This window comes from Fonsecaea pedrosoi, assembly GCF_000835455.1.
Source record: "Fonsecaea pedrosoi CBS 271.37 unplaced genomic scaffold supercont1.3, whole genome shotgun sequence".
NCBI lineage: Eukaryota > Fungi > Ascomycota > Eurotiomycetes > Chaetothyriales > Herpotrichiellaceae > Fonsecaea > Fonsecaea pedrosoi.
This window is the reverse complement of record NW_013550613.1, coordinates 2,219,131-2,238,476: the sequence shown is the minus strand read 5'-3', so window position 1 is coordinate 2,238,476 and position 19,346 is coordinate 2,219,131. Positions and strand designations below refer to the sequence as shown.

At 52.4% G+C, this 19,346-nt stretch overlaps 9 protein-coding genes across 9 annotated transcripts; 4 read left to right on the top strand and 5 right to left on the bottom strand.

Moving 5' to 3' along the window:
• Window positions 1-419: 419 nt before the first annotated feature.
• Window positions 420-2,214, bottom strand: Z517_04719 (uncharacterized protein; the record flags this gene model as incomplete). The annotated part of the gene is made up of 5 exons (XM_013430047.1): window positions 420-579; window positions 674-756; window positions 819-1,427; window positions 1,490-1,996; window positions 2,056-2,214. 5 exons carry the CDS (start codon window positions 2,212-2,214, stop codon window positions 420-422), a joined length of 1,518 nt encoding a protein of 505 aa, XP_013285501.1.
• An 888-nt stretch (window positions 2,215-3,102) lies between these two features.
• Z517_04718 (uncharacterized protein) lies at window positions 3,103-4,498 on the top strand (the record flags this gene model as incomplete). Its single annotated transcript, XM_013430046.1, has 3 exons — window positions 3,103-3,531; window positions 3,584-4,106; window positions 4,161-4,498. The coding sequence occupies 3 exons, from the start codon at window positions 3,103-3,105 to the stop codon at window positions 4,496-4,498; spliced, it is 1,290 nt and encodes a 429-aa protein (XP_013285500.1).
• Window positions 4,499-4,815: 317 nt separating this feature from the next.
• Z517_04717 (uncharacterized protein) lies at window positions 4,816-6,591 on the bottom strand (the record flags this gene model as incomplete). Its single annotated transcript, XM_013430045.1, has 6 exons — window positions 4,816-5,120; window positions 5,176-5,351; window positions 5,400-5,464; window positions 5,516-5,744; window positions 5,793-6,274; window positions 6,331-6,591. 6 exons carry the CDS (start codon window positions 6,589-6,591, stop codon window positions 4,816-4,818), a joined length of 1,518 nt encoding a protein of 505 aa, XP_013285499.1.
• Window positions 6,592-7,755: 1,164 nt separating this feature from the next.
• On the top strand, window positions 7,756-9,418 carry Z517_04716 (uncharacterized protein; the record flags this gene model as incomplete). Its single annotated transcript, XM_013430044.1, has 5 exons — window positions 7,756-7,968; window positions 8,017-8,120; window positions 8,175-8,353; window positions 8,399-8,570; window positions 8,620-9,418. 5 exons carry the CDS (start codon window positions 7,756-7,758, stop codon window positions 9,416-9,418), a joined length of 1,467 nt encoding a protein of 488 aa, XP_013285498.1.
• A 377-nt stretch (window positions 9,419-9,795) lies between these two features.
• Window positions 9,796-12,055, top strand: Z517_04715 (uncharacterized protein; the record flags this gene model as incomplete). The annotated part of the gene is made up of 2 exons (XM_013430043.1): window positions 9,796-11,390; window positions 11,437-12,055. The coding sequence occupies 2 exons, from the start codon at window positions 9,796-9,798 to the stop codon at window positions 12,053-12,055; spliced, it is 2,214 nt and encodes a 737-aa protein (XP_013285497.1).
• A 65-nt stretch (window positions 12,056-12,120) lies between these two features.
• Window positions 12,121-13,041, bottom strand: Z517_04714 (uncharacterized protein; the record flags this gene model as incomplete). Its single annotated transcript, XM_013430042.1, has 4 exons — window positions 12,121-12,676; window positions 12,752-12,814; window positions 12,879-12,892; window positions 12,955-13,041. The coding sequence occupies 4 exons, from the start codon at window positions 13,039-13,041 to the stop codon at window positions 12,121-12,123; spliced, it is 720 nt and encodes a 239-aa protein (XP_013285496.1).
• A 334-nt stretch (window positions 13,042-13,375) lies between these two features.
• Z517_04713 (uncharacterized protein) lies at window positions 13,376-14,275 on the top strand (the record flags this gene model as incomplete). Its single annotated transcript, XM_013430041.1, has 1 exon — window positions 13,376-14,275. One exon carries the CDS (start codon window positions 13,376-13,378, stop codon window positions 14,273-14,275), a length of 900 nt encoding a protein of 299 aa, XP_013285495.1.
• Window positions 14,276-14,882: 607 nt separating this feature from the next.
• Window positions 14,883-16,866, bottom strand: Z517_04712 (uncharacterized protein; the record flags this gene model as incomplete). Its single annotated transcript, XM_013430040.1, has 6 exons — window positions 14,883-15,152; window positions 15,230-15,597; window positions 15,690-15,762; window positions 15,835-16,313; window positions 16,407-16,596; window positions 16,669-16,866. 6 exons carry the CDS (start codon window positions 16,864-16,866, stop codon window positions 14,883-14,885), a joined length of 1,578 nt encoding a protein of 525 aa, XP_013285494.1.
• Window positions 16,867-17,624: 758 nt separating this feature from the next.
• On the bottom strand, window positions 17,625-18,491 carry Z517_04711 (uncharacterized protein; the record flags this gene model as incomplete). The annotated part of the gene is made up of 1 exon (XM_013430039.1): window positions 17,625-18,491. The coding sequence occupies one exon, from the start codon at window positions 18,489-18,491 to the stop codon at window positions 17,625-17,627; it is 867 nt and encodes a 288-aa protein (XP_013285493.1).
• Window positions 18,492-19,346: the final 855 nt, after the last annotated feature.

Genomic DNA, 19,346 nt, shown 5'->3' with positions numbered 1-19,346 from the left:
CGAAGAGGTTTGATAACAGTCTAGAGGCGACAAAGGGCGATGAAAACCCTGCTCGATCAACGGTTCCCGGGAAGAAAATGGCGAACAAGATCCTCGGAAAAGAAGAGAAGAGCAAGCAAAAGGCAAGCTTGGGAGGGCATTTAATGCCAAGACTTTGGATGAATACCACGTGATATCACAAGTAGATTGATCTGTTCGGACGGGATGCTCCCTCATTGTTCTGGCTTTTACTTGAATACGTTGGCTAGTCTGGCTGGTTCTCTGCCTCTCTCGGCTGTATGAAATGTCCCGCTGGACTCCCATCAGTCACACAGATACCAGGTGCCTTTTCATCCCTTCCGTAAGGTGGAAGGTAGGGACGATGGAGACTGCTGTGGCCCCTTATGTCTCGGCAAGAGATCAGGGAGGCAATCCTGGGTCTAGATGTCGTTATGGAAGGTCGGTGGCTTTTGCCACGCGCTGTTCCTCCACTGGATGCCCTTGAACCGGAGCATGACCATTGGGACCAGGAAAACGATGTGGATCATGGCAAAGGTCAGCCATGCGTACTGATACTCGATCTGCTCGCCTAATGGGATCCTGTTTCGGTAATTTAAGATGGGGTTAGCCCAAGAAAACTAAATGCCATCCGGATTCCATCGGGGCCGGGAGCGAGAGAGGCTGGGATACTCACGCATAAAAGGAGATGGTCATGGAGAAGACATTGCGAAACACGTTGAGGAGGCTGGATATCTCGGAACTCTGCGGCTTGTAACACTATTGCGAGTCAGCGCCAATTGACACATAAAAGTAGCATAGGCGAGGGGTGGGCCGCATACATCTGTGCAGTAGCTGTAGGTGACTGTAGTCGCGATTTGGAGGCCAAAGTTCGCAATGCCCATGCCGAATGCTGCACCCACCCAAGGGACGGTTTTGTAGTGCGTCAGACAAATGCCATCGATGATGATTCCGATCGGGCACAAGACTGCCAATACCACCGCATTGATACGGGGCTCTGGCTCCCGTCGCCCTCCGTGATGTTTGGCGTAGCGATAAACCATGTAGTCAGTGAGCCACCCAGCACTCATTTCGCCGAGCAAACAGCCGATAAGGAGCGGAATGCTGAGCAGCATGCCAGTCTGCGCAACGTCGAAGTGATATACTGTCCGAAACAGGCTTGATCCGGTCGCTGCGAACAACACCGAGCCAAACCCAAATGCGGTCATGTAGTAAAAACCGGGAATCACGATCGAGAGATACTTCAACATGTAAAACGGCCTCAGGAAATCTCCGAACCGGAGTTTGCGGTCCTGCAAGCCGGAATGTCTGAAGAGCAACAGATCCACAAAAGAACGTTCAGGTCGGTTAATCGAGGTCGACCGGCGAGAATAGATTGTTTCTGGTAGGAAAAACAGTGTAAAGACGAAAGTGCCGAGCTGGATATAGCCCTATAGGAGAACCTTCCGGTCAGCAAAACAGCCCTAGATGGTTGGCATCTCGATCAACTCACAGGGATCAAAAAGCACCATCTCCAGCCTAGACTCTGGGCAATGAAGCCACCGAATAAGGACGCAGCATGAGGCCCATTGGTGAGAAGAAACGTGAAGATGCCCATGTAAAAGCCACGTTCATGCAGGAAATACATGTCGCAAACTGTTGCTGCTCCTATGGCACCTGGAGAACCGGCACCAATGCCATTGAACACGCGAGTCACCATGATCCCAGCCCAGGTGTTGCAGTAGCCCGCAGCGATATTGGTGACGGCGGCCAGGAGGTTGCCAAGAATGTAAACAGGTCTTCGGCCATAGACATTGGCTAGTGGCACAGTGAATATGGGCCCTACTCCCGCGGCGACAATGTAAACGGTAAGTTCGTACGAGGCTTCGACGATAGTGATGTTGAATTGCTTGCTCAATGGCACGAAAGCCGGGTTGACAATTGCGCCAGCCATAGGTCCGAGGAATGCGAGGAAACTGACTTGTAACAGGACGAATAATTTGAGCATCGGTGACCAATTCTGGAGCCAGTCAGTACAAGTTCTGTTCACGCCAAAGCCCTCGCCAGCGCCTCACGTACAAGAGGATCATCTTTGCGATCTGTTGGCTGTGGTATCAGAGGAAGACCCCGTTTGTCGAGTTTCTGGCCTGCCGTTTCTTCTCTCTCGTCCACCTCGACCCTTTTAGCACCGTCAATGTCGACAACGGCTCCTTCAGACGACCATTTGTCCTGCTCCATATTCATAACCTCTGCCTTATTCGAGAGAGAATCCAAATCGTTGTACAAGGGCCGTATGCAACAAGTACATGCGAATTAAACAGCAAGAACGGCGTCAATTTCAACAGTCGACTGAGCCAGGAATGCGGTTCAGTAAGAAGGCAAATCATAACCTGCTGCCCTTCCCTGCCCATGGCGAAGATATGAACCCTGGAACCCAACGCGGGATTTGCACCTGCCTAGGCAAGTAATGAACGTGGGGATCAGTGTGCTCGGTAGTTGCATGAATCCTGACTGTGACATGGGAGACTCGTGTGGGGAAGTGGGTTGGTTTCCAGACCTCCTGACCTGGGATGCTGATTGCCATGTATCACAATCGCCTTATTCGGCACGTTGGAATGGGAAGATGGGGCTCGTTGAGGACAACATCATTGCAGACGGTCCATGACCGTCTTGGCCTGCATGGGGCTGTTGTGAGGGCAACCAATTTGAGGTCCAGAGTGACTGTGGATGGCTTGTCTCGGGGAGATAATGATGTGTATCCCACGTACGACTGATACTCAATCTGCACAAGCTTTTCTCCACAAGCCTCCAAAACTCTTGTCCATTGGAGGCTCTTTTCTCCGCTCACACCCCAGAATTCCGTGACCGTGGAGCGGCGGGGACCACTGGGGACTTTCTTAGACTCCATCCTGCTGGGTGCTGGCAAGGGTGATGGAGGCAGCGAGGGTAAGTGGCGGGACTATATTTGGAGATGCGCGCCCATGCCTTGTCGAAAACGTGCCAGAAGGCCTGTACTCGTGGAAAACCTGACAAGTCTTGCTCGCAAACGAAACCTATTCTCCAATCATAGATAATACGAGTAGACAGCCCAGACAACTTTGTCCCCGGTCCGGCTTCTTACCGAAAATGCCTTCAGCAATCGATCGCCCCCCGCTAAGGGTAGCCATAATAGGCGGTGGTATTGGCGGGCTCTGCACTGCCCTCTCCCTTCATTATCACTGTGACTCGCACGTCGATATCGACGTCTACGAGCAAGCTCCGCAATACAAGGAGATAGGTGCCGGTGTCGGTATCGGCGTCAATGCTGCCAAGCTGTTGCATAAGATAGGTATCGGGGAGAGTGTGGCGAAGATTTCTGGGAAACGGAGTGGCATCTGGATCACCTTTCGCAAATTTGACGACGGCTCGGATGTGGTGACAGTACCATCCGTAGACACGGACGAGATCAAGCAGCTCCCCGTGCATCGTGCCGAGTTTCTGGACCTGCTGGTCGAGATTGTAAGACAGAAGAATGCGGCTAGGCTGCATACCAACAAACGGTGTCGGAGACTTACGGTATGTTCCTCGTGACAAGAATCCTAGACCCGTGGAGCTGACAGACAAACAGGAGCAAGGAGACGAGGTACTGATCGGGTTCGAGGATGGGACGACTGCCACAGCCAACTTGGTTGTCGGCTGCGACGGCATACATTCGGCCGTCAGGGCCCAGTTCACCAGCGACAACCCCGAGTACAGTGGCAGGATCGCATACCGTGGCCTGGTACCCATCTCCCAGATTGAGGACTGGTGGGGGTTCGAAACGTATTCCGTGACATGGCTGGGGAAGAATAGGCACTTTCTATGCTTCCCAATCTCCCTCAACAAAACGCTCAACATTGTGGCGTTTGTGGCCGAAAAGGAAGAGAACTTGGGCGATCTGCGGGAAAGTTGGACGGCGGTAGGCAAGAAAGAGGAGGTCTTTGAGGCATTCAAGGGGTTTGAGGAACGAGTCCAGAAGGTCATCCAACTGATGCCAGAGCAGCCGTCCAAATGGCTGATAAATGACCGCAAGCCGCTGGATCAATGGGTCTATCTCGGAGGTAAGGCTGTATTACTGGGAGACGCTGCGCATGCCATGACTCCTCACCAAGGTCAGTATTGTCTGGTGGATGTGTGTGGGTTGCTTGGACTAACAAGTGGCAAAGGCGCAGGCGCAGGCCAGGCCATTGAAGATGGATATATTCTCGGTCGAGTTCTCCAGGACTACTTTCGATCTTCTCCTGCGATGGACAAACTCGAGGCCTGGGCCAATGTATATCAGGACGTTCGGCTCCCGCGAGCACAAAAGGTTCAACGCACATCCAGAGATGCTGTCGAAGTCTATCAGGCGCAGGCGGATATCATGAAGGATCTTCCATTCGACGAATGCGTGCCCGAGATTCACAAGCGTGTGATCGACCGAATGCGGTGGGTTTGGACAGATGATATCGATGCTGAATATGATCGGGCGGTGAAGAACAGGAAGCAATTGGGTAAACTGTAGCCTATAGACGAGTTGTTTGAGTGACGTTCTCAGAGCCATTGTTTGGAGGTCGCTCTTTATCAGCACTACGCGACTTTTTCTGAGCTGCGACTCAAGAGCTCAAGATCGGGAAGTCACTTACTTTGTGCCGCTACACGGGTTTTCAGCTGAAGGGTGAAAGAACCGCGTTGACAAGCAATAGATTATACCTAGTTTCTTCCATAATCGCCCACGTTATAGTCATTCATTCGTAACATAGTCCAATTCTCCCAAATGTTCATACATAGCCGAATATTCTAGCTCGGATTGATTGCGTCCAAGCTCAATCGACTCTTTCTCTATGACTCTTCTTCTTCTTCTGGACCACACGGCGCGACATGGATCTGCCAGTATTTTCGGATCTCCTTAGGCAAAGGTCCCGAAGCCGTGCTGTTCTTGTCTTCCATATTATACTCTGGGTGCGTAACGCATTGGGACAAGATCCCTCTCTTTGTCCCTGTACTTTGGTACCTGAGAAACTTCTCTGACACCTTGACATATTGATTGACACCTTCGTGCGCGTCGATCGTGGAGCCCGTTGTCCACCGGAGCAGCCATGGCTCAATCAGTGGCGCGTCCGTGACTGACGGATGGGATGTGCCCACTGCAAAAGAGGTCAGTGGCTCGCGTATTCCAGATTATACGGGTCAATCGCCTACAGGATGTAAGAAACCATGCATCCTTTCCTCTTCTTAAAACACCCTGGACAACATCCTTGACAACGTCGAAATGAGGTCTGCCAAAAAAGATAGAATGGCTTTTAGACCATGAATTTGAATGGAGAATTAGAGTTGGCACCTGGACATCGTGGTTGAGAGGTCCGCTCTGCTTGCCACTGCTGGCGGTCAGGCATTGCACATGGAAATGTACACAGATGACTTACGGATCCAGAGCAACAGCACCTTGAAATGGGAGGAGCTTCGAAGGGCCTTGCTTTAATGTTTGGAGCTAGGAAATGTTAGCCAAAGAAAATGCTCCAGTGATTTTGTATCAACTCACGGCCAAAGTGGCTCCGAATGAATGTCCTCCCATTGTGGTGTTGTTTAAGGCCAGCCGTCCCTCCCACTGATGTAGATATTGGCCCTCGGATCGGGAGTTTGACACGAAGACTTCTTCGCCGCCACCCACGTTGATATGCTCTAGTGTTCGAATAGTTTCCTCAACCTCGGCTTGCCGGAAATCGAGCTGGGCCTGTTTGAATGTGTCACTGTCCAACTGAGAGTCGCTCCTATTTCCAGTCAGATATTGCTAGGACTCTAGCAGCAGATAGACCTACTTCAAGTGGCGCACGTCGAAATGATGCAAAATCCGTGGTTTGGAGCCGTGCTTCATTATCATAGTGCCCGGTCCACTGCCGTCCCGGTGTTCAATGGCAGCTACAATAACTCCACGGCTTGCAAGCTCCCCGACATACTGGGTGTACTGGGTCCGAGAACTAGCCATCCCGTGTGAGAAGACCATGACCGGAAAGCCATCTTCGTGCGTGATAGGATAGTCTTCGAAATCTGGCAACTGAAGTTGCACCACTGGAGACTGATGTAGAGGAACGTCGACATGCGCTGGGATTCTGGTGTTTCCTACTAATGCCCACAGTCCAAGCGTGAGCAGTGCATTAGTGACAAAGTTGCTGATTCGAGCGACTCGAGCATATCCCTTGCCCGTCACCCTGAGCGGCTTTGGAACCCAGAAATGCTGTGGTTTGGTTGGGACGGCGTCCTTGTCGGAGGGATAATAGAGAGTGAACAAGACAGTTTCCAACTGCGCTCGATGGTCAGAGCCTGCAACGAACCACGCCGCGCTTGAGTATTGCTCACCTGGAAAGCCGGGTGGCCACCGTCCTTGAATGTCGCATTATGGATGGATCGAGTCTCAACAGGGAGCTCGACATCGATTGCGCCCACAGAGTAAGGACCAGTGTATGGTGGTAGCTTCGATGACAAAGATGGGGCGGAGAAAACAGTGCAGTAGGCGACATAGGTGGCGACACAGCAGCAAAGAACGTATCTCCATGACCAGCGCGGCCACACGACAGGCTTCACGCGCATCCAGAGCCTTTCCCACACCATCGACCCCATGTTTGCGATATACCAAAAGAGTATGCAAGTTGCGTTGACTACATGTGACGTGAATAAGATGAAGACATTTTGATATATCACGCATATCTGAAGCCAAGAAAGTCGCAAGTGGCGCAGTCAGCGGCTCGATCGGACATTTTCCTCGCAGGCTGCTCCTCTTTGGGTCTTGAGGGGTCACCAGGCACGCCGGGAAACCAAAAGCGAGAGAGCATTAGGTGCCGCCGTGCCCCGGAGCCAGTAGCAAGTAAGGGAGGCCACGCCCCCGTCTTGGCACCAAGAACAAAGGCATTTGGCGGTGACGACATCATCTCTACCAAGTACAAGTCCTTACTTGGTACTTAGACTGCGTACTCGTTGGATATCAACAGCAAAACAACGAGAACCCGAAACATGTTCCAACTTTCACAAATTCCTCAACATGCAAACCAGGCCACCCTATTCTCGAACATCTGACTGGGAAGTAGGTCAGACTGCCACACTGCATACTCGAAGAGCCGTTCAAATAAAGGGAAATGTGCTTTGGACCTGCCACAATCTTACCTTCCTGCTACCCACTAAAACACTTGCTCCTATGTGACGAGAGCGCAGCACAATGTTGAATGAGGCGTCTACATACACCTCAGATCATTCCATCAAATATGGCTTACAAGAAATGAAGCATGGAGGATGCGCTGGTGCGGCCAGAAAATTAGCCGAAGGCTGCGGGCCAGCCTGTGCAATTTACCGCGAAAAAATAGGTTCAGGGCCGTTTCACACTCTCTACGAGGACGGTTGATCTCGAGCCGTTCTTCACCATACTTCGATCAGAGACTGCAGAGTTGTAGAAGACCCGTTGACAAGTGTCAGGCTGGATATTCCTTCGAAGAAACCACCTTCTCACAAAGCAATGCTGGTGATATCCGATGGGAGCTGCTTGGTCTCTGTCGCGTAAACTCTACACCGCAATCACCTGTATGGCCTCGACGGCATCCATTCTGAACGGCCACGCGGATTGACCGTACACCCCATGGGGAGGATCCTGGGGCTTCTTCGTTCCACAGCTCCACCTGTGAGATATAAGAAGGCTTTTTGTATAAATTCGTCCATACATGTTACAGACTTCTAATCGCCCTAACGAGAGACTTCGTGACTGGAAGTTGAGACTGAACAATTCTCTCATTTACCATGCATCCTAAGGTTATTGAGACGTCCTTGGGCGTGGAAAAAGCTCATGATGAGTTGGTCGACGACGAGATTGCTCTTGAAAAGCTCTCGATGTCAAAAACGTACGATTATTCTGGAGCGACAAGCAAGACCGATCCAGCAGAGATTGCCCTGGTGAGGAAGCTCGACTGTCGCATCATGCCGATGATCTGGGCGATGTATTTCTTGAATTATGTGAGTTAGACTATGATGCAGTGTACTGTCAGCTAATAAGATGCGAAGTTGGACAAAAATGCGATTGCCTCAGCACGTCTTAACGGGTTGGAGGACGATATCGGCCTCACAGGGTCCCAGTACAACACCTGTATATCGATTCTCTTCGTCGGGTAAAAAGGAGATACTTGAGCTTCGAAGGTCAATATCCGCTGATAGAGTCGCAGATACTTGTTGATGCAGCTACCATCTAACATGCTCATGGCGTCCAAAAGGATTCGACCATCAATCTACATGGGCTTCTGCATGGCCCTATGGGCTGTATGCTCGGCATGTACTGCTTTGGTTCAGAATTACCATGGACTTGTGATCGCTCGGTTCTTTCTGGGAGTTGCTGAAGCGCCTTGTGAGGTCTCACCGGTTATTTGAGAAGCATTGCTAACCTTTACAGTTTATCCGGGTGCACTATTCCTCCTATCCATCTTCTATACCAGAAAAGAAATTGCTACTCGTATTGCAATTTTGTACACAGCGAACATTCTCTCTACTGCATTCTCCGGATTGATTGCCGCCGCCATATTCTCTACCATTGACGGAGCGCATGGAATAGAAGGCTGGAAATGGTGAGGGATTTAATCTAGTCCTCCTTGCATTCGCTAACTCGAGCACCAGGCTGTTTATCATTGAAGGAGTCGTCACATTCGGGATTGCCATACTATCCATGTGGGCGTTACCAGACCATCCATCGTCCACACGCTGGCTTTCGGAGCAAGAGATGGCAATAGCTCAAGAGAGAATTACCAGGGATACAGTGGAGAAGACGGAATCTGAAAGTGCGCTGCAGAGCCTCAAAGTCGCATTTTCCGACCCTCGTCTCTATCTTTTGGCCTTGATGCAAAATCTCCATCTTTCTTCTGCCGGATTCAACAACTTCTTCCCCACGGTGGTGGGCACCCTCGGGTTCAACCGCACCGTCACGTTGGTCCTGACATGTCCGCCATTTGTATTTGCAGCAATCTTTGGGCCCCTCCTTGCGCTCAGCTCTGGGAGATTCAATGAGCGGACGTGGCACATCACCGGTGGAATGGCTATGGGAGTGGCGGGCTTTGTTATAGCAGCGGCGACCCTTAACACGGCTGCTCGGTATGTCGCCTGTTTTCTGTTCTCAGCTGGCGTCTATTCCGTCAACTCATGCATCCTCGGATGGGTATCAGCGACACTCGGACAAACAGCAGAAAAGAAAGCGATTTCCTTGGGATTTGTCAACATTGTGGCCAATGCTTCTTACATCTACACTCCATACTTGTACCCAAGCTCTGACGGTCCGCGCTACCTACCAGCCATGGGTGCCAATGCAGGCTTTGGGGCTGGAACCGTTATTTGTGCGTGGGTATTGAAGATCTGGCTGATGGCTGAGAACAAGAAATTGAGAGCCAGTTCTGGGGACGGTGGACTTGCCTACGCTTATTGATTTCACCTTGGTTCTCGCTGTCGCTGTTGGGGTCACAAATCGTCCATTGGCTGCGGCACTTGTTCTCTACATATGTAGGCTTTGTCGAACCTAGGACCCCGTACATAAGTTTGAATGATCATAGACTCCAAAGGAACGGAGAGGTCTAACTATAGATAGAAACAAGCACATTGAAAATTAGGTCGAGGCCCGGCCGGTGGATGGCCGTTCCATTGCTTTGGTGTCGACAATGAGCCGAAAATCTCCCGTCAACAGCCCATTTTCATCTGTAACCTCACGCAACCCACAATATCTTTTGATTTTTATTCCACCTCTACCCTTTCTTTAAACCCTAGCCTGCCTTCAGGTAGCATGTTCTCTCTTGATCGACGTGCATCATGCCGTCCAAGTCGATCGCCCCGATCGAGATAGGATCGTTCACTGCTTCATCGCCTGAAAAGACAGAATTTATAGGCAGCGCGAGCGGAGTCTTCTTCGTCAACACTGTCTTCCGCGCCTTTGCTCGATCCGCCTACAATTCCAAGGCGCTACCGTCAAATGGAAACTCGACACACAATGACCCTGGGTCAGTCGACAGTCGGCTCGTCGACCCAGAGACCCCTATGCAGCTGGACCACGAGATCGCGGGGATGAGGATCTTGATCGAGAATGAAACAGCGCCGAACTCTTACGGCGTCAAAGGGCATGGACTGGGGGTTGCGCCAGAGCAAGACTCAGCCAGGGAGCTCCTGATGCTATACCTCAAACACTGGCATCCTCTTTTCCCATTTCTACATGGTCCAACCCTCTTCGAAACAATCCGTGGCCTATATGAGCACGACGGGCAGCGGAGGCTTTCACTGAGAAATCGCCTGTGTCATGCCATCATTTGCCAGTGCGTGTTCAATATTGCAGCCCTTGATCAGCCCGACGGGATGCTTGCGCCGGACTCGCGACTCGATTCGCCGGCCAAGCTACTCTCCCTCTTGGGGTACGTCGCGAGTAACCACGACACTCTTTCGTTGCAGGCTCTGCTCGCCGCCCAACTCTATCTGGTGGCGACCATGTCTCTCCGAGCGGCGTCGACGATAGGAGGAACCCTGACGCGAGTGATGTATCACGCTGGTTTCCACCGGTGTGCTTTCCGGTATCCCCAGCTGTCGCCGCATGAATGCGAGCTGCGGAAGAGGATCTTCTGGAGCGCCTACGTACTGGATCGCTATTTGAGTCAGGCTCTTGGTCATCCTCTGGGGATTCAAGATTCTGACCTGGACGTCTGCGTTCCGGGCATGGATGAACTCCACAAACCGGTTAGGGCAAGCCAGCAGGCGGCGTCCGCAAGTAGGGCGCCCGCTGAGGGGGTTCTGGCTCATCTACCCCGAGGCCACCACAGGCGAGGCTCACAATCAGAAGAAGTTACAGCGTCCGAACATGCTGGCGGTCCCACCAACACTGGTTCAGAACCAGAGTCTCCCACTTTGGATCCTTCGCGCGATGTCAATACTGCCCAAACATCCCAAAGCTCTCAGATACTGGGCCATTATGTGCTCTATTGCCGACTCACAGGTCAAGCAGTCCAGACCTTCCACATCTCGATCCAGAACCGGACGATAAATGCAGAGCGAATGATGGAGCTTCAATCAAATGTTCATGCGTGGTGGAACGGTCTGCCTCAGGAATTACAGGACGAGGATACTGGCGACGGCGGCAAGCTTGCCTCGACCTACACATTCTTCTTTTGCATCCTGTATAACCATCTTTTACTTCTCAGTAATCGTCCCTTTCTCTCTCTTTCGCCAAAGTCCCTAGAGTTCAAGTCGAGTCTGCAGACATGTATTGCCGCAAGCCGACAGATTATTACAATGTCACGACGTCAACACGACCGCGGCTTGATCGTATCTTGGCCCGGAATGTTATCAGCAACATGGATGGCTGGATTGGTTTTGGCCTTTGCATGTACATTGAAGCGCTATCCATTCAGCAAAGCGCAAAGGTGAGTGTGCTTTATCAACCTCTGAATATGGGCTGACACAATGCAGAGAAATCGAGGATTCTATTCGTAGTCTCTCGGCAATGGCAAAGAGCTGGAACAATGCGAGACATTGTGCAGAGGCACTCCAGTCTCTGTTGGAGAACCTGGCGGCACAATATAATAGGGGACAGAGTGTCATGGTCTCCCCTTCCTCATCCAACTTCGCCATTCCGGGGACTTCAGTACCAGCAACAGTCGGAGGGTCAATAGAACCACCCACTACGCAACTCTCCATGGCTGAAACAAATGAACCTTCCAGGAAAAGGAAGAGGACCAGTCGAGGGCAACAGGGACAAAGCCGTCACCAAAGCGAGCTACCCGATGCAACGAGAGATCGAGCGAATCAATCTCAAACAATTAACCAAGACTTTGACGCCGATTCCTATCAATTGCCCAGCCTCAACAGTGGCGCAATGTTCCCCATTCTCGAATACACAGGACCGGATTTTGGCTTCAGCAATGGACAATATCCAACAATGGACGACTTTGAGTTCCTCGGTCTGCCAGTTTCCGACGATTTGTACCCAAGCAATCCCGGGGCTTTTGGTAATATCGGTTGGGAGGCCATGGCCAACGGTTCCGGAAACATGCAAAGCTGGGCTGCTTGGGGCACGCCAAAGTTTTGAGCAACAGAGACTTGTGAGTGTCGGATGATATGCTGGACTCCGTTACTCTGTTTGCTCAATGCTACTCACCAAACGAAAGTGTCCTGGAACTCTTTTGGGAAGGAAAACTTGCCGTCCGCGGTGCCTGGATTGGCTGCAGAGGCGGAAGATCGTTGATTGCGAACATCGGCCATTTCAGGTGCATGAGACGAGGTGCTAGCACGGTCTTGAGGATTTTGCATCATTGCCACGGATGACGGATCCGTGTCTTCATCCATCGGAGACAGTGTGCCCTGGTCTTGTGCTTCACTGGGAGTGTTTGTCGGATGCGATTGCTGGTCTTGATTCTCCCCAATGTCGGTGGTGTCCATTGCACATGGATTCTCAACTTGATCCTTCCACACAAGCACGTCTTCAATAGTGTGCAGAGGGAACTGTTCCCAGAAGGCGATGGCGGACTTCTTCTCCTCAGTGGTGCTCAAAGTTCCGACGGAGAGAAGTTGCGGTATCTGGTCTTGTGCTTCTGGAGAGAAGGCCGCCGTCAAGCTTTCTTGTTGGCAAGCCGAGAGGATCCGCCACAGCACTCTCTCAGTCTCTTTCAATCGAATCTCAAGCGCCTCGATATAGCCCTTTGCAGGACCTCTGTTGTCCGAGATAAGTCAGCAGGGTCATGACCCGGCGGCCTCCCAGCAACAACACCATGTCGGAGAGACTGACCTCTTCTGACTTCTCGGCCATGAGCAGGCCTGGGCAAGACTTCGACAACGGCTGCAAACGGGTCTTGGTGTCGTCAGTGTCACACCTCGACGAAAGCAAACAACAGGAATCCATAGCGCCAACGAACCTATTGCCATCGCACTAAGAAGCTTTGTCAATATTGATCTTATGGATTGCAAAGCATCACAGGCCCGACGACTGACCTTCTGTTTCCTTGCTCTACAAGCATAGCAAGCCGAGCGGCTTCTGGAACCCGAAGCACTTTCGGATGAGGCCTTGGGCTGAGGCATGGCTAGCGCAGCTGGACAGGCCCGCAAGGAATCTTCTTGGGCGGGTTTACATCAAGCAGGTCTACAGGCTTTGGGCGGCAGAGCGGTCAGCGTCGGCATAAAATTGTTTCTTCAGGTGAAGTTTGAACAACCAAGACGGACGCTCTGATTAGTCAAGAGGCCGATCCCGTTGCGGACAAAAGATTCTCCGATCGGACAATCTTTTAAGCGTCGCTTGTGCATGCAACGAACGATAGTGAAGCCAGTGGGCATCGCTAATATATGCCGGGAGATGAGAAGAACAAACCAAAGTCTGGTCACCAAGTGCTGTCGGACAGTATCTGACTACTAAGATATGTTTGAGGGCTTCGAGACGTTCGATATCACCACGCAGACAACTCCCGAGGTGAGAATTCATGGTGTCCAGAGCAAAGGCGGAGGGCGAAATCTCCCGCCTTTGCTTCTCCTGCATGGATTCCCACAGACTCACCACATCTGGGACGCTGTATCTAGTCGGCTGCGATCCAAATTTGACATAGTTGCTCTTGATATTCGCGGATATGGGGAGTCATCCAGTCCGTCCGACCTGGCGAACTATGCAAAGAGCGCCATGGCTAGAGATTGTGTCAAGGTTATGGAGACACTCGGCTTTGATTCATTCTTTATCTGTGCACACGATCGAGGGGCAAGAGTCGCGCATAAGCTGTGCGTCGACTTTCCGGACCGGGTGAGAAGGGCGATTTTCCTGGATATTTGTCCCACCCTGGCCATGTACACATCGACGAACTTTGAATTTGCCCGGTCTTACTTCCACTGGTTCTTCTTGATTCAGAAAGAGCCGCTTCCGGAAACGTTAATATCACAAAATCCCAGACGATTTGCCGAGTTATTCATGGGCGGACGACAAGCCAGTGGACTGGACATCTTTCAGCCCGAGTGCTTTGATCGCTATGTCCGCAATCTCGGCGATCCAGCCATCGTGCATGCCATGTGTCAGGACTACCGGGCAAGCGCTTCTCTGGACATGGATGAGGCAAGAGAAGACCTTGAGAACAACCGCCTCATCCAGTGCCCGTTAACGGTTCTTTGGGGTCGTCACGGGGTCATTGAAAAATGCTTTGACGCCGTGTCGGAGTGGAGAAGGGTTACGGCTGCGAATGTACGTGTGGAAGGACACAGCATCGATTCGGGTCATTATATTCCGGAGCAAGCGCCTGACGAAGTTGTCATGGCGATTGAAAAGTTCTTCTTGTGAGCTGTTGGCGATTCCGCCGCTGACGGACAGCGCGACAATTTGTATCGAAAGGCCAAGGGGCCGGGCCATTCCACTCAGCCAGCACATGGATATAGGCAAATTGGAATCCCGATACTAACGGGGTATGATAATATGGCTGTTCTCCACCATTTACCCTCTTAATTAGCTGGCCACCAGTCACCAGTTACCGATGCTCAGAGCCCAAGACACTTAATGGGAGTTCAATGATATCTTCCAAGCGACAGGATAAAATCGTGCCGGGGTCTGTTATTTCCAGTTCCTGCCACAGTACCACCGAGACTGTCCACGATAGAGCAAATGGACCTGGTCGGCGTCTTATGTATGGTTCATGTACGCGCATCAGGTTAAAGAGACGGCAGACTCTTCTTTAAGAGCCTTGCGGCATGCTACATTTCTCTCCCTTTCGCTCTCTTCCTCACTTGCTTCCTCCTCTGACTCACCCTCTCACACGCACTCTTTCTCTCCTTCTTTGTCTTGTCTCTCTACCTTTCTCTGTACCTCTTCTCCATAAGGCTCGGCAGGCAGGAACCTACCGACAGTTCCTAGCCAGCCGAGCCAGCCGAGCCAGTCACTTCTGCCCCCCAAGCTACACAGCGTCTTTTGCGTCTCTCGACTCCACCCTGTCCATGTGCTCGTGAAGCTCACTGACTTTTTCGATCGAATCGCCTCCCTTACCGTCGTGGTGCTCGACGACCAGTTGATCGTTGGTCGGGTCGAGGTGCACGTCTCTCAGGTAGACGGCGACCTCGTCGGCGTCGCCGAAGATGGCCGCCACCTCCTCGAGGGGCATGCCCTTGGTCTCGGGCACGAGGAACCAGCACCAGACGACGGCAACGGCCATGAGGACGATGAATACCTTGGTTTTTTGTGAGTAAGTGTCAACAAAATCTCGTGACTCTCCGAGTCTCTGAGGAGGGGAGAATGAAAACTTACAATGTAGAATCTATATCCAATGTTCTGGAACGCCGTGGGCCCGACCTGGAGGTAGACGAGGTCGGTCAGGGCAAAGACCACGTAGCATATGGTGGCACCCTTCGGCCGGATGTGGTTTGGGAAGATCTCGGAGAAGAAGACGGCCGAGTTGGCGTCGATCCCGGGGTCGTAGAAGACGGCGAACATGTAAGTCGCGGCGACGGCGACGCCCAGGCCGGCCTTGTTCTCTCCCGTGTCCGCGTACAGGGCTACCATGGCCGCCTCGATGACCAGACAGACCAGGCACCCGATGAACGCCCACAGCATGAGCGATTTGCGTCCAAAGTAGTCGAGTGCGATGGCTCCGCCGAGGTTTCCAAATATAGCCACTTTTTGACCCAGTTAGATGGGTACTTGTATAGATATATATCTCTCTCCGAGAAGGACGAGGGCGGAGATAGAGAGGCCACTTAGAACTCACCTGAGATCCAGCCGCACTGGAAGATCAGTTGATCGCGCGGCCCGTAGCCCAATGCGCGGTAGATGATAGTGCCCTACCGGCGAAAAAAAAAAAGTCAGCGGAAGAGCTTGACGGGAGAAACGTCCCATAGATGAGAGAGCTTTACATAGTTTGTGATCACCGTAGCCCCGGAGCTCTGGCCGAGGAACGCGAACGTGGCGCCCATGACCGCACGCTTGCGGTAGGACGGCCTCCTGATCATCTCCCACCACGAACAGTTCATCTCGCGATCAATGTCGACCTGCTTCTGCATCTGGAAGAACTCGGTGCGGGCGTATTCGGCGCGCGTGTCGCCCTTGATCTTGTGCAGGTCGGACACGATCTGCCACGCTTCCTCTGGCCGCCGCGCCATGAGCAGGTAGCGGGGTGACTCCGGGATGAACCACAGCATGAGGAGCATGAGGATGGGGAAGAACAGGGCGAGGCCTAGCGGGCCACGCCACTGCGCTGTGACGTTGGTCGAGTAGAAGAAACCCAGCCCGACGTAGGATGCAATCGAGTAGCCCAGGCCAATCATGACGCCGTTCATACCGACCATCAATCCACGATACTCGGGTTGGGCCAGCTCAGAAGTATACACAGGCGCTGTGACATGGTCTGATCAGTACAAGGTGTGCCATTCGACGGGGGAAATTCTTTGGAAGTGCGAGAACAACGGAGAGACAGCCTTGTACGTACTGACGCAGAGAAACCCCCAACTCCCCAGACCGGTGAAGAAGCGGAACACCATGAACATTGCCGGGTTCAGGCTGGCGGTGAGGATGGCTCCGCTGATGATGGAAATGACCGAACAGACGATCATGGCGGTCTTCCGACCCCATTTCTCCATCACGTAACCAGCCATGATCACTCCAAAGACAGAGCCAGCCTGAATGGTCGAAGAGGTCAGCCAGCCATACCCCGGTCGTCTTGAGAAAAACAGGAAAGGAAACTCTTTTACCTGAAAGATACCGGTGAAAGCGCCGATCAACGTGTTACCATGGGGACTGATTGAGTCGGTCCCGTCCAAGAGGCCCATGTAGTCGAGGAAAGCGGGTTGACCGATCGTCGAGGCGAGGATCGACGAGGGATACGCAAAGCATAACATGCCCGACGATATGGCCGAGCATACGCCAAAGTTCTTCCAGTTCATACGCATGATGGGCGATTAGTCGACGTAGTGACTCGGGAAGAAACCTGCAAGGGAATAGCGAACAGAGCAGGTGAGCAGGCCACCCAGGCTGGAGGGAGGACGTCGGTGAGTCTTAAAGTAGATTGTATATAGCTAGTGGTCTCGCTACCCCAGGTGATACTTGACGCCCCTTATCAACGGACGTGGGGTCCGCCGGGGGGGATCTGGAGCGTTTTCGTTCCCTCGTCCGGGATCGATCTTGCGGGCGGGAACGGCGGAGCCATGATATTTGTAGAGCTGGAGGGGGAAAATAGTCGTTGATGCCGCCGTTCGAACAATGGCAGCGAGAATCTCGGTCCCGCTGAGAAAAAAGTGGGTCCGACTCATATTCCCGCCCAATGCGGAATGCACTTTTTCGGCCTGGGTTGAGGTACTTGACAGGGGGCGGGATGTAGGGAATGGAGAAAGATATCCTCGAGATATGGTCATGGGGGCCTGATTGGGTTGTACCTGCTTTCAAAGGGATTATTCCTCACTCTTGCTCTGGATGATAGGTAGTCGGAGTGTGTGGTCTGCCGATTTCTAGTGCTGGATAAGACACATTGACTATATCTATCAGGTCGAAAAACCACAATAAGCTTAAATCCATGATCGGAATAGACAGTCAAGATGTAGCTGATGTAATCGTATATGGCTGCTGGGCAGGTTGATGTAATGGTCAATCTCATTCTATCTACTCACACCCATAGACTATTCGTAACGGTGGCCGAACCCTCAGACATATATCATAACTTGTCTGACCTTGCCTCCCTCAACCCCTGGCTGCATTGCTGCCACACGCTTCGACTACCGGCCGCAAGGAATGACGAGTCTGATCCTGCCAGAAGAAAGCTAAACCCCATCTCCTTCTTTCGTCTCACGGCTTGTTCTGTACCGGCGACGGTGCCAATTTCCACACCATACTTCCGGCCGATGCTCAATATTTTCTCCAATGCCTGGATGAATTCAGGCTCCTCGCCGTCTCCGCCCGGGAGACCAAGAGACTGGCGAAGGTCGAAAGGTCCGACGAAGCATGCTGTTACCCCCTTCACGCTTAAGATCTCCTCGGCTCGCTCGACGCCCGCCACCGACTCGATCATCGGGATGATGGCCAGCTCCTTGGATCTTTGGGACATGTACTTGGCCACATCCGCACTGCTGTCCGTGTCGGCAAACGGGGCAAGGAAAGGGCCAAAGCTGCGTTGCCCACGTGGCGGATATAGCGCCCGTTGGATGATCCCGGCACATTCCTCTCGGCTTTGCACCATGGGTATAATGACACCTGCTGCTCCACTGTCCAGTGCCCATTTGATCCATTCGACCCCGTGAGATGGCGCGCGGATAATGGCCACACAAGCTCCCGCTGACGCGGCGACGACAGCGTGAGCAATGTCGGTTGCCTCGCGAGCTGATGTCGGCGCATGTTCCATGTCGATGAAGGCCCAGTCAAACCCTGAACGAGCCACAATCTGCGCGCAGGAAACGGATCCTAACGACACGGCGGCGCCGATGAGGGTCCCTTTGGCCTTGAGCGCGCCAGCAAAAGACTGTGTCAGAGGCGCCGCCGGACGCGGAGGGCCGAGAGAAGATCCATCTGAGCTGGTGCCGTACATGTCGAAGGGTGGAGGAGCGGTTCTGCACTGTAATGGTTGTTTGAGCGCAAAGTTGACCACTACTCTGGCTTGTCTGGGTATCCAGGAAGTTTCATTTAACAAGCAAGACAAGACACAACATGGAATGGCCCTCGGTTATGGTTAAGAGGGGGATGCGCAGGATGCGCAGGATGCGCAGGATGAACTCGGCAACTTTGACGGGAATCTGATTTGGTGCCGCAATGCTCAACTCACCACATACACCGTGCACTGCAACGTCCTTCAAGATCACATCCAAGAGACAACTGTTGAACTGACAGCACTTCTTCCTCTCTACGATCCACTGTCTGTACAAAGATACAGCATTGACTTCAAGGAGTGATACTGATGCTGTCAGGTCCTGGTGCAATCATCCTTTTCCGCCAACATTCCGCAGAGTCTGTCTTCGATTCCGTCCGATTCCCGCAATCCATGCCGTCCTTGCCGAGGAGAGGCCAACATCCCTTTCCATCTCAGCCTAGCACAACGTTTGACTTTATGCTCTGTCTTCGCTTACCCCATGGGGCTAATGGCACAAAATAGCCAGAGCACCGATACCAATTCCACGGCTTTGGCCACCCGAGCAAATCAACGCACGACGAGATCCCCTCTTGAATTGGCGAATTACCTCCTGCCCCCTCCACTTCTGTATCCCCAACCGCCCCTCCGCGTCTGGGGTTGTGTTTGGCCGAGGTTGATCGTGCCCTCTGGAGGGCCTATCCAGTCATCTGGATTGGAAAAGAACATGGACTAAGATCGGGACAATTCGAGGCTACGCCGAGTTTAGGGATAGACCAGAACCCCAGAAATGTGTCAATGCTGCAGCCATCCACCAGG